Consider the following 13,924-nt stretch of genomic DNA (forward strand, 5'->3'; position numbering starts at 1 on the left):
GCAGAGGACCAGATGTAAATTCAGTGACCTATCAGATTGCCATGGTCAATAGGCATTGGCAAATTCCGTCCACACTGGTCCCAAGCCTACTTCCCCACCCTGCCTGTTCCAGCACATCTGCAGTGTCAGACTAGCATACAGTGTTCAATTTGTCCATAGAGGGGAACCCAGCCACTCGCTGGCACATGATTTGCTCATTTTCTGTACTCCCAGCTTTGTGCTAATGTATCAGATTCATAGCATCAGAAGCTGCCTTGAAGATGTACCCTCACTGGTTAGTTCAAGCAGCACCTGCTAATCCCCATGTGTGTGTGTGTATGTGTGTGTGTGTGTGTGTGTGTTGCAACATTCAGTACCTTCCCATCCCCGCCCTGTTGACACTTCTCTAAAAAGGGTTGTCCCATAGTTTGATGTACCCACTAGCTCTTCGCTGGTATGTATCCTAGTCATCTGATACCTCTCCACAGCCAGGCTTCCTAATGAAGAATAAATGAAGGTGGCTGCAATGGCCTCTTCCATACTATTCATGGGTAATAAAGTGTGACCTCTTTAATGTTTTTGTTTGTCTGTAGAAAGACTTAGAGAAGAGGCTGAGCCAGTTTCCTTCCCCAGAGGAGATGAACAATATGGTGCGGTGGGACGTTCTAGAGGATGTCCTTGTGAAAGGGAAGAGGAGCCCATCTCCCGTGAGTATGATTTGTGTAGCAAAATGAAGATTGGAGGATAAAAGGTTTGCACATGAACGTTTTCTTCATGAAAAATACCAAGACAATGCATGCACCCTTTATATGTTGAATCTCACATCCTATTTATCCCCATCACTTAGACCTATATTATTGTGTACAAAAAGAGTTTTCTACGTACAGTCTGTGCACCATGAAGCACATTTCTTCATCATCTTATGGCCAGTTCCAGGGGTGGGGGTAACATTTATTTTGTGCTAATTTTCAGTGGCCTCTGATCAGCCAAATGTGGGGCTTCGTTTTCTGCCTTTTGTATTTAATAAGCATGCAACAAAGTTGATGACAAGCTAGTGTATGGCTCACATAGATTGTTCTGGACCTTTCCATTCACCTCCACTGCTTGCCATCTGTCTGGTCACTATCTTGGCAGATGCTGGATGAAGATACTACTGTACAGGGCTTTATTTGTTCTGCCAGGACTCAGCCACAGCATCTGCCAGCAGCTCAGCTACAGTTTCAAGCCCAGAATACAAAAAGTAAAGCTAAATGAAAGTGCCCTTAAGCCAGATGCAGGGTGCATTTCTCTTGCTACTGAATAACTGCAGAGTATTTTCACACATCAGGAATATTGTTGGGCAGGGTGCAAGGAAAGCTTTTGGAACAGAAAGTGATGTTTCCAAACAGACTTGAGCCCCAACATCTCTCTTTAAAAAAAAATAAAATGAAGCACTGAATGCATGACATAAAAATGCCACTTTTTAAGCATAAAAATGGGCAGATACATGAGGATGGAAATCACAAGTTAATCTAGCTACAAGTGTTCAAAGATTGGTCTTTCTGGACATTATCTGTTTTCCTGGCAGGCATCACTAATCCATCTTGGTGACATCATCTCAGCCTGGCAGCCTCTTTGTCCATACAGCATTCAGAAAGCTAATCGTACTTGCTGAAAAATAGCAGATATTATACCCCAATATGGGTATTTTCTGTGAAGTTGGTAATTGCCAATTGGAAGGTGGCCATGTCATCGTTTTCTGGTGCATCATGGTGAAGCATGTATCCACATGGTTTTAAATTGGGGACAGTGTGGGAGGTGGAGGGTATCTCCGTTTTCCTCATAGGAGGTTGGCTTTGCTTATACTCTCCAGTGCTTGAGCACATGCCTCTTCTACAACCTCAGAAACCAACCCATCCCCTTGAACAATGCTAGTTCTACCCCCTCCCCTTTGACTGCATCCCATGGCTGACATGGGTGCTTTATTCTCCCACTGCCACCAAAAGAAGGTAAGTGTTTAGAAAGGGTCCTATGTTAGAAGCACAAAGCTGTTTGCACAAGGCCATCTCCAGACATTTTTCTGCCTGAGGCAGAACAACAAACAATGCTTTCCCCCACTGGTCAAGGTCAGTATTTATCTTGTGTATGTTTTTAGCCTGGAACCTGGAGCAGACAATGATGGTACCAGGTGTGGAGAGAGCATTCCTCACATGGGGAGCCAGCCTTCTCATAAGGCTCATTCTCATGTTGCCACCCTCCGCACCTCTCTTGTTGAAGGCACACAACAAAGTTTTTCTGATGATTGCTGTGCCCTGGTAGGTTCATGTGTGAAGAGGCAGTCCAAAAGGTATTGGAGTCCTTAGCTGCATAAGGCTTAATTAGGTCAAAATCAGCACTCAACAAAATCAGAGTTGAGCCCAGAAACTAATTGGTAGCTAGTGTAGTCATGCTATAATTGGTGTTAAATGCTTAGGTCGTCTTGCCCCGTGAAGAGTCTGATGAAGCGAACTCTAGTCCGTAAAAGCTTGTGCCATAATAAATTTGTTAGCTATTAAGGTGTCACAAGGCTCTTTGTTGTTTTGATTTGTACTTGGTTCTCCTGTGCATACTGCATTTCCTGGATGAATATCTTGAAGAAAAATCTTTGTCCTGAGCATAACCGTGTTGCAGTGTTATAAAGACTATGCGAGTTTGTATTTCTTTCACTTGAGAGCAAAGGCATGCAGGAGTTTGGAGAGAGAAAAGCAATTTAGCACCTAAACAACAATGTGAGAACACCTCAGGGCTATTGTTTCGGCCCCTGAAGAACATTTAAAACAGTGCAGCTCCAAAGCACCCATTTAGAATTGTCGTAAGCATCATTAATTTCACATTTCCATAGAGTCACAGAGCAGCTAGTGTCCCATAAGGCCAGTTAGGGCAAAACTTGCATGCATGTTAAATGCCTGCATTTGGATATATAGCCAGTTTCCACAAAATAATGAACTGTTTTAAAGTGGTATGATAGATTCATCACCGTAGATCATCTGTGCATGTGCAAAGTACAGATCTAAAAAAGATACTACTTCACTGTAGCATCTTTCCATGGCTTAATGATTGGTTTGACGCCAGGCTTTGGGCTCTGGACCCAGCCGTTTCTTACCTCCAGACTTAAAAGAATTCAGTGAACAGCAAAATGAAATATTTAGGATTCCTGACAAAGGTACAATAGCAGGAATTCTAGAAAATTTACCCAGCTACTTGCTTTCTTACCTTTTGGGAAAATCAGCACTTGGTTGGTCTATTCTGAAATGTGCATAGAAATTGTTTCTGGCCAGTGTAATTCTTTGTTCTACATCAGAATCTCAATAGAAGGAAATCACTGCAGTGAAATATTCCCTCTTGGTTTATATGTACTCTGATTCCATGAGTGAGTCTTTCCAGTCTCTCAGTCAACATGGTATAATTGAGTGAAGCAGTACTTTTCAGGCTGTTTCTATGTCTAAAAGCAAGTCTTCATGATGGAGAATCAGCTGTAATCCATGGGCTCCTGCTTTTTTCCTTTTTCTTATTAAGTGTAGGATCAGGTGTCAGTTTCTGCTTTTTGATCTGAACAGCAATAATATTTCAGGAACAAAAAGTAGTTCTGACTGAGTGTATGATGGCTCTTATGCATTCCTGCATAATTTCCCTGTAGATCTTGGACAGAGGTAGCATAAGCTAACAATTGCAGAACCAGAGGGATACAGGCTAGGGATTCAAGTATTTGAGGGAAAAGGACTGGTTTATGCCATTCAGTTCTGGTCCTTATTTTCAATACCAGCCTAGACCCCTTGAACATGGCAAGTAATAGTAATGAAAGGTTGCCTCTGAGCACATGCAGATTGTCTTCCTCTCATCAGTGAGTTAACCACAGTTAACTCCCATTGTGGGCAAAGAAAAAGCACTGAAGCTTATGAATGAAATTGCCCAGCCGCTGCTCCTATACAAAGGAGGGTTTATGAGCTTTTCAGTAGCGACACTGGGGCGGACTTGGATCATTCAAATTTCAGCAGCGCCTTGTGACACGTAGAATGCCATTTCCTATCAAAGGCCTCCTAGATCTGAATCCAGCAATCTTACCTGTTGCACCACACTGTCCTTGGACACTTAGGAAACTTCAAAAGGCCATTTCTTGTGGCCTTACCCAACTAAGGGCAATCCAGTCAACACCTCAGATTGTGCAGCATGTAACGCCCTTGGATTTGCTGAGGGGTTGTGGCATGGGTGCTGGCCGCCATCTTGGATTTGCTCTGGTGCAGCCCTGCAGTTGAAGGTGGTGGTAGTGTTCCTGATACACAGTGGACATGAGATGTTCTTATGAAGTCAACTGCAAGATGTGAGATGCCTGTGATAATGCCCCAAGCTAAAGCCACCCCTGCTTTTGTCACTCCTCTCTATATGTTTCTAGGTGACAAGTCCAGTCCAACACTCTCCAACTGATTCTGCAACCTCTCCAGAAAGCAGAGCCACTCCTGGATCTCCGGGAACTTTGCCTGGCACTCACAGAAGAGAAGGAACACCGGCTGGTGCACCAGGGGCTCCAAGAAGTGCTCCAGCAGGCATTCCTGGAGCTCAGCCAGGCCAGCCTGGTGTTGCTGGTGCTCCAGGGACCCAGCCAGGAGCTCCTGGGGCCCAGGCACCCTATCCCGGGGCACCTGGGGCCTATCCCGGAGCCCCTGGAGCCCAAGCACCCTATCCTGGGGCACCTGGGGCCTATCCCGGAGCCCCTGGAGCCCAAGCACCCTATCCTGGGGCTCCTGGGGCCTATCCCGGATCCCCTGGAGCCCAAGCACCCTATCCTGGGGCACCCGGGGCCTATCCCGGAGCACCCTATCCTGGGGCACCCGGGGCCTATCCTGGAGCACCCTACCCTGGGGCACCCGGGGCCTATCCTGGTGCTCCTGGAGCCTATCCCGGAGCCCCTGGAGCCCAAGCACCCTATCCTGGAGCACCTGGGGCCTATCCTGGGGCTCCTGGAGCCCAGCCTGGTGCTCCTGGAGCCCAAGCACCATACCCTGGGGCATCCGGGGCCTATCCCGGAGCCCCTGGAGCCCAAGCACCCTATCCCGGAGGACCTGGGGCCTATCCTGGGGCTCCTGGAGCCCAGCCTGGTGCACCTGGAGCCCAAGCTCCATACCCTGGAGCACCTGGAGCCCAGCCTGGGGCACCTGGGGCTCAACCTGGAGCACCTGGGGCCCAGCCTGGCGCACCTGGAGATGAAACAGCCTATCCTGGAGGCCTGGCACCCTATGCCGGAGCCTATCCCGGAGCCTATCCTGGAGTCCTTGGCGCCCAGCCTGGTGAAGCCTTCCCTGGAGGCGCTGTCATTCCATGGATACAAACTGGATTTACCGGACCCCCTCCATTCTATCCTGGTTCTCCTGATGCCCAAGCTGGGTACCTTGGTCAGCCTGGGATTCTTTGGCCCAGTCCTCTTGGTTACCAGCCTGGTGAGGGGGCTGGTGCGCAGCCTGGAATGCAGCTTGTATTGCCCCCTGGGCCTGTCCTTGGAGCTACACCTCCAGCATCTCCGCTGCTCTCCGCCACAACCCCCATGCCACTGTCCGAGTCTGGCTCCACTTTGGCTCCAGCCCGCTACTCTGAGACTGTGGATGCCCTGCGGTCTCTCGCTCAACTGACGGACTTGTACTATGCTCTGCGAGACCAGATCAGCCTCCTAGATCAATTCAAGTGTGGCTACGCCGATCTCCGCAGGCTGCAAGACTTCCTCACAGATGCACGTATGTATTGCATGTGTACCGGTTTTCTGGGTTTCTCTTTTAAATGGTAAATATCTGGAACCTGCTTCGGCAAATTTCCAACAGGTTGGGCTTCCATTTTTTTCTGGGAAGGGAAATCTAAAAATGTAAGCCCATCCAAATGTTTGGAGGGTTGATTTGGGGGTTAGAGCTAACCAGGAGCATGCAACTTGTTGGACGTTTTCTGGCAGCATTTCTTGGGCAGTATGGCCAGTGATTATGGGCATAATGTCTGGAGGGCCAAAGGCCACTCATCCATATGAGGAATGAGCATGTTCAGCATGTGCAGGGAGGCTAAATGGAGAAGCATTGAGTAATCTGGAAGGTAGCTTGGCTGGAATAGGAGCCTTCCATGTTTTAATTCCTACTTGTATATAGTCATCGGGACGCGGGTGGTGCTGTGGGTTAAACCACAGAACCTAGGACTTGCCGATCAGAAGGTCGGTAGTTCAAATCCCTGCGACGGGGTGAGCTCCCGTTGCTCAGTCCCTGCTCCTGCCAACCTAGCAGTTCGAAAGCACGTCAAAGTGCAAGTAGATAAATAGGTACTGCTCCGGCGGGAAGGTAAACGGCGTTTCTGTGCACTGCTCTGGTTCGCCAAAAGCGGCTTAGTCATGCTGGCCACATGACCCAGAAGCTGTACGCCGGCTCCCTCGGCCAATAAAGCAAGATGAGCGCTGCAACCCCAGAGTCGGCCACGACTGGACCTAATGGTCAGGGGTCCCTTTACCTTTACCTATACAGTCATACCTTGGTTCTCGAACGTAATCCATTCCGGAAGTCCTTTTGACTTCCAAAAACATTAGAAAACCAAGGCTTGGCTTCCCATTGGCTGCAGGAGCTTCCTGCATTCAATCGGAAGCTGCATCAGACGTTCGGCTTCCAGAAAACATTTGCAAACCAGAACACTTACTTCCGGGTTTGGGATGTTTGGGAGCCAAAACGGATGAGTATGAAGGCATTCGAGAACCAAGGTACAATTGTATGTACTAACAGCAAACTTTCGTTCTGTGAGTGCTGAATCTTATTTAACTAAACTGGCATCATCCACCCACAAGAGGGAGCTGTAGGCTTGTTTGTGGGGAGAGGGGGGACCCCAAAGTTTGCAAGAACAACAAAAAAAAAAACGAAACCCCAAAACAGTGTGCACTGATACTGTTCAGTTCACTTGGAATGGACTATCCCTAAAGAAGCGGGGGGGGGGGGGATGGGATGGACTATCCCTACAGAGGGCATGGCTGGTTGGCTGGAGCCCTGAATTGGGCACTACATTGTTTTGTCACCTGGTGGCTCACTTGTATATATTTATAATTCTACTGTGTTTTTGCTGGATAGTTTACCGGAACATTGCTCTCATCCCACCTGATCTTCCTGAAAAGCTGGCTGCACTCCAGGCCATGGAAGAAGACATGAAAACTGAGAAAGAGAAGGTAGGCGACTGTCAGGGAGAGAATATGCTGCCTTATTTGCAGCAAGAATGTTTTCAATCAGGTTTTCATATAAGAGGTAATTTTGCTTCTTGGCCCAGTCCCAAGAAGCATCCTGTTCTTAGAAGCCATCAAAACATATCCAAAACATAAAGTTCATTGTATCAGCAGTCAATCATTAAAGCGTTATGAATGGAATATATTTTGACCAACTTCCTAAACACCAAGGTGGGGGGGGACTTTCTTGAAGTTGCACAGTCAATTGGCCACCATTGACAACACCCTACTACGGGCATCCCCAAACTCAGCCCTCCAAACGTTTTGGGACTACAACTCCCATCATCCCTAGCTAACAGGACCAGTGGTCAGGGTTGATGGGAATTGTAGTCCCAAAACATCTGGAGGGCCAAGTTTGGAGATGCCTGCCCTACTACTTGAAACAAGCTTCTGAGTATCAGAAATTCAAGCCACTTAAATTGAAAGCTGAGATTTTGAGAACTGTAAGCTGGTTTGCATGCTACTTTAATGGCAAAACTTGTAGAAATTATTTTATATTTCTGATTTCCTGCAATTCATCATTTCTGAATTACAGTGATGTTTGTTAGCTACAGGAGGTATCAGGTGCTCACAATTCCTACCATGGATGAGATCAGTGAGACTCAGTTGTTATTTTTCTGTGCTTCTGCAAATTGCAATTTAAAATAGAATGTGCACTAGCTGCTTGAAGCTCAGTGGAGTATTTGGGTGGGCCTAGTGTGGTTCCCCTGTCTGTCTAGGTCACAGTGACCACCTAACTTCACCAGGCTTAGTTTGATCCTGCATCCTGTTGTTGTCATTTCCTTGAGTCTCCTGCTGACGCTTTGTCAATTGCTCAGGATCTAGTTTTGCTTGGTTGTAGCAGTAAACATGTGCTGAAAATAAATCTGCCTTCAGGATCGTTGGAGGGGATTGTTATTTAATTATAATTGCCCCCCCCTTCTTCCTGAATATGATGACAGTATTCCCAATGTCAAGCTTAAGCTTTCTCTCCTTTTTTTGTAATTCTTAGTTCCTTTAACAGGGGAATTCATCGCTCTACTATTTTCCCTTTACAACATTACTATTGCTCATGATCTTCATTTAAGAAACATATAACCTTTTCAGTATATTCACAATGTAGTCATACAGTTTACTTTTTGTTGCTGTTGTTGAGGTGTCTTTAAGGGTCTTTAAAAGACGTGCTCTGTTTTATTTGAGATATTATGGGTGGTGGTTAATCTTCAGCCTGATTTTGTGACTCTAAACTTGAAACTCAGCCAGTAGAACCCCAACATTGTGAATCATGATGATGCTCCAGTTACCAATGAATCAGTTTAACATTCCTCATAGGAAGCACTTTCTTAAGCTCTAGACCTGAACCTTAGCTCTGATATATGTGGATGTAAACTATCTACTGTTTACAACACGGGGAGGTGAGGATGTGCCCCTTTCTCCCAGGGACTTTCCATAAAGGAAAATTAGTGTTTCATGACCAAAGTTCTTCAAGGCAAGTATGGCTTTTGATCCCCCTACCCCAATTGTGATTCTAGTTAAACAAGATCCAGAATGTACTTGAAGGAGAGCTGGCAGAAACAGATGACAAACTGGAAGGAGCTGGTCAGATCAACATGCAGATAGGTTTTCTGAGGTAAATAAGTAGCCACTATACTGAAGGAAGCCGCCTAGTAGGCGAGTCCAGTCTCAGTCTTATCAGCTAAAACATTGGCCTGTCATGTTTGGTGTCACCACAACCAACTGAATTGTGGAGTTACATAATTGTTTGCTGTACAGTGGGAAGCCAGAATGGGATCTTTACCAGTTAATAGTTCCATGGAAGTTGAGGGGTCTTTCTCAAAAGTGCAGCTGAAATAAGATGCCGCAAAGAATTGCTCAGTGAAAATTAGAAGTGGTTTGAAATTTCACTGGCTTTCTAGCATATACACACTAAAAAAAAAAAAAGAATTCAACTGAATTTTTTTCAATTATATTTTGGAATGTCATCAGTATTCTTTCCCCCTAGGCAGATTAAATAGAAAACTCTGTGTGTGGAGCAGCTTTTTCGGACCTGGTGCCCTCCAGATGTTTTGGACTATAACTTCCACTAGCCCCAGCTAGAATGGCCAATGATCAATTTCCAACGATGGGAGTCATAGTCCAGCAACATCTGGAAGGCAGAAGGTTGGCAAAGTAGCTCCTTCGCTTTATAGCACCAATGTACACACAGAAGAAATGGGGATGCGGGTGGCGCTGTGGGTTAAACCACAGAGCCTAGGTCTTGCAGATCAGAAGGTCGGCGGTTCGAATCCCCACGACAGGGTGAGCTCCTGTTGCTCAGTCCCTGCTCCTGCCAACCTAGCAGTCCGAAAGCACGTCAAAGTGCAAGTAGATAAATAGGTACCACTCCAGCGGGAAGGTAAACGGCGTTTCGGTGTGCTGCTCTGGTTCGCCAGAAGCGGCTTAGTCATGCTGGCCACATGACCTGGAAGCTGTACACCGGCTCCCTTGGCCAATAAAGCGAGATGAGCGCCGCAACCCCAGAGTCAGCCACGACCGGACCTAATGGACCCTTTACCTTTACCTTTACACACAGAAGAGATTTCAAACACAACCACCCAAACCCGTTAATTTGTAACATAGTTAGAAATTACTTAAAACATTTTTATGCTGCCATATATATATATATATATATATATATATCAAAATAGTTATAAAATGTGAATGTGCAGAAATGAGTTTTGAGAGGTATTGTGACAAGGCCAAACTCTTAAAAGGTGTGAGTACACCACAGAAAGGTCTTGCATCCCCCAAATAAATCATGTGTGGGGAGATAGGGAGGCCTAAGCAGCTGCTTAAGACTGGACCCAGTAGATGGAGCTGAGGCTTGCCAGAGGTCAGTGTGGGAGCCCCTTTTCCAGTTCTGGCATCCCTCCTGTAAAAGAACACCATACAATCAAAGCACCAGTATACCACTTTAACTGTCGTGGCAGGCTTCTCCCAAGGAATCATGGGAGTTGTAGTTTGCTAAGAGTGCTGTGAGTTTTTAGCATACCCCTCACACAGCCACAGTTCCAGCACTCTCTTAATAAACGTCAGCGACCAGTATATGAGTGCTTGTGAGAAGATCACGGATGCTACTGACATGCAGTCCCTCCAATAGTATGTCTGTGGGTGTGAGGAAGTGTGATGTGACTTCATTGTTTTGGGGCTTTCACTTCACTCTGCCCCCACATGTAACTAGGATGACTCAGTTATGGTTTGGCAGTGTCTGCATCTATCCCTTGGGTGCCAGGAAGGAAGGAAGGAAGGACTCAAATGATGGACTCGGTCCATATTGTTCCTCTCGTCAGGAGCTTAATTACAATTGTGTGGGAAATGGCCCCCATGCCTCTAATTGTAAGTGTGAATGTGCTGAGGAGCCCAGCACTCCTGGGTCAGAATCTCTGAAAGAAGGAACACTGTGTAGATATTTTGTGAGTCTTATAAATTTTGATGGATTCGCTGTGTTCTGAAATATGGAACATCTTTTATGTTCTATTGTACTCACAGTTTTCTCATGTTAATTTTTAAAAGCATTAAAAGTTTTTCACAATGCAGTAAGATAACAACTACAAAAAACTACAAACAGAACAAGTAGAATGTGGAGAGTGAACTTGCAGTTTTCTAAGGGACAATTGCCATAAGAAACACCTGGCATTCCTAGGAGACAGTTGTCATTTGTAAAACCTTAGAAAGAGATATTTTAAGCTCCACACCCCCAAACTTAAAGTTCTCTAATTCACAGCCATGAAGGCCCCTGCAAGTGGTCTGTCTTCCTCAAATTGATTCTACATTTCTGGAAAAAAAGTAGCTAGAAGTCAAATTGCCAGGATGATTTCACATATTGTTGGGGCATTTTGCAGTGCAATGTGACTTGATTACAAATAAATATGCCAAAGCAAACCCCCTACCCTCGAAAGCTGGCCAAGAAGGTGCATTTAGGGAGTTGGTTGTGGTCTAGTTTCAGTGACCCCAGTTTACCCCAGAACTGTGTTGTGAGTGTTTCTGATTTCCTAGAGACCCACACTCCAAAAACGACTTTCTTTTTCCTGTTTGGTGAGTAACTCCTCTCTATTGTTGTTGGCTTTGCGGTACAGAGCAACAGTGCAGGATATAGAGAAAGAGCTAAAGGAGCTCAGAAACAAGCAGGATACGGGGAAAGCCAAGCTGGAGCAGTCAGTGACCGACACTGCCATCTACCTGCAAGAACAGGTCAGCGAGAGGAAATGTGAGGTCTTTCTTCCTGGCTGCCAAGAATCAGTCACATGGTTTCCCCGGGCCATTAGTTTGGTTTCAGGTCCCTTGCCTGTCAGATCTCGTCTTGAAACATATGCACTTTGCAAAGGCTCTGTAGAGGTGGCTCTTTCACAGTGAAAAGACAACCATGAGACTTTCTAAGGCAGGAGCCAGACAGGGCCAAATCTGCTTAGAAATTCTAGGAAAGAAGATTGGTCCAAGTTCTTCTGCTGATGCCTTAAGCTGACATCCACCTTGTAGTTAGCCAGGAAGAGTAACAGTAAAGAGGGAGTAAGAATCCCTTCCCAGTGATCAGCTTGCCAGACACACTTCTTCAGGTTGCCCTGAAGAAGTACACTCCTAAAATTGTAACTTTCTTGTACCGTTGGGTTCAGCTGTGTCATTGGGTTTGCTAAGCAGGAGTTTGCAATGATGCTGTCCTCGATTTAATAAGCATCCCCTGCTGTCATGAGGGGAAGCCCACAAGCCTAGGAACAGTTTTGATCTAATTTGGGAGGACTGATTCCACTTTTGCAAGTAGATAGGTAGCTGAGAGTTCTCTGGGCTGGCTTAGGATATATGTCCCTGCAGGATCCCCACAACTGGTACATGGACAGCTGCCTGTTTTTTATTTTTAATGAAAAGCTCTCTTCCTAATCCTCCAGATAAGGGAGGCTAACTCAAGCTCTGGCTGCTTCTGCTCAGTGGGGCAGACTCTGGTTGCCTTGCTTTCCTGCTGCCTTGCAGGGCCTTTTGCTCTGGAGTTGCCAGTGTTTTGAACCAGCCCCTGTAGCTTTCTGCTTTTAACAGCCATTTGTTTTGCAGCTATGAGCAGGTATTAATCTTTGGCTCCATGTTGTGTAAAGCATCACCTGCTGTTTCCCACATACCGAACCTCTTCTAGAGGTATAGAGAAGGAGGCCACACTGTCCTGTTCCTCTCCCCCAATGGTAACCCTGTTTCTTTCCCATGGCCATCCAGTTTAGTTTTTTGGAATGCTCACTTTCTGGAGAAGGCATTCCACAGATGGGGTGCCACCACAAAAAAGCCCTTTCCCCCAGCCTCACTTCTAAAGATAGGAATACCCAGGGAAGGGCTTCAGAAGGAGATCTTTCGGCAGGTTCCTGCTGCACTCCCCAGGGAACCCACTCCTGCCATGCATTCTCAGGGAGCTTCAGAGCAGCTGCAGCAGCCAAGGGCCTCATGTTTCTGACACCTTTACGATACCCATTTGTAAACAGATGCAACTTTGCCATGAGCCACACCAGATGGGAATGAGTGAAGTGCAGAAGGGTGGCAGTGTAGCCACAGCCTGATCCTAAAGGGGTCCGTGTTAGCTAAAATGGCATCAACAGTGGCACAGAAATCCGAGGCAAATGCCCTTGGCAGTAAGAGATATTTGTGAGCGACTGTGTAGAGGCAGGGGGAAAGGGAGGGGACTGTAGAGTGTCCTGTGTTGGGCAGTGAACCGGCACATGGTGAAATAAGTGCCACTCCTTGGCCACCGAAACCTCCATCCGCTCCCCCTTGACAGCCTGAGAGCTAAACCAGAGATTGCGCTAAATGCATCTGTTCAAATTGCAAGGGGGCAAGGACCAATTTTCATTGGACTGCAGAACGTGCAGAAGACTGGCTTAACTCTTACAAACCCCCATAGTCCTAACAAAAATCATTTTCACAAATCTTGCTGTTAACTCTGTGTGTGGAAGAGCTCCTACTGGCACCAATGAAAGCTTCCCTTCAAGAGTGAATAGAAACTTTGGCTTCTAGGGTATATGTCATGTCCATATTGGTCCGTGAGAGTTTAGCAGACCCTGCTTTCTAAAACTTCCACCCCATCTCAAGTCATGAGCTCTAGAAACTTTTATCTCTTAAGATGCCACTGGGATTCTTGGCATTATGGCTGCGTTGCCAGACCCTGCCTGCTTCTGCCTGAAAATAATGTAATAAATTGTTGTTGGTGTCCATCTGTCTTGAGAGACAATGGAATGGGCCAATTAGAGCAGCACGATATAGCTGCCGCCACCCGTACTCAACCCCAGTTCTGTGGAAGATAGGAAACATTTTGTCGTCTGACTCCCTTGTCTAAAGCTGGACTCCTCCTTCTCTCCCTTGCCCACAGTTAGACAAGCTTAGAGGTGTCATAGAGAACATGATGGCTTCCTCGTCCACGCTGCTGTCCATGAGCATGCCACCTACCCCGGAGCCTGGGGTGGCGCAGGTCCAGAGCACATGTGCAGCTTGCAGCTTAGATGTCAGTGAGAAGGTTAGCCAGCTGTTCAAGCGCTATGAGCAGCTGCAGGACTTGATTAACAACTTCATGTTAAGGCAGGCAGAAGGCAAACTAGCCAAGAAACCCAAGCACCGCCAGGTAAGGCCGGCGCAAGAACGTGACCTCAGGTTTCCAGGAGGAGGGCAGAGGGAGGACTTCAGGGGGCTCTGTGTGGATGCTGAGGCCTGATCTGAGAC

At 46.6% G+C, this 13,924-nt stretch overlaps 1 protein-coding gene across 3 annotated transcripts in view; it reads left to right on the top strand.

Annotated features, from left to right (window-relative positions):
- QRICH2 (glutamine rich 2) overlaps nucleotides 1-13,924 on the top strand; it is a 41,521-nt gene that overhangs the window by 6,822 nt on the left and 20,775 nt on the right. For all 3 annotated transcript variants that reach the window (XM_083597854.1, XM_083597856.1, XM_083597855.1), the window contains 6 exons: nucleotides 573-686; nucleotides 4,388-5,720; nucleotides 7,074-7,168; nucleotides 8,734-8,831; nucleotides 11,317-11,431; nucleotides 13,578-13,826. In XM_083597854.1, coding sequence (XP_083453980.1) covers nucleotides 573-686; nucleotides 4,388-5,720; nucleotides 7,074-7,168; nucleotides 8,734-8,831; nucleotides 11,317-11,431; nucleotides 13,578-13,826 — 2,004 coding nt within the window. The remainder of the gene's footprint in view (nucleotides 1-572; nucleotides 687-4,387; nucleotides 5,721-7,073; nucleotides 7,169-8,733; nucleotides 8,832-11,316; nucleotides 11,432-13,577; nucleotides 13,827-13,924) is intronic.

Source organism: Podarcis filfolensis, assembly GCF_964270895.1.
Source record: "Podarcis filfolensis genome assembly, chromosome: 2".
Taxonomy (NCBI): domain Eukaryota; kingdom Metazoa; phylum Chordata; class Lepidosauria; order Squamata; family Lacertidae; genus Podarcis; species Podarcis filfolensis.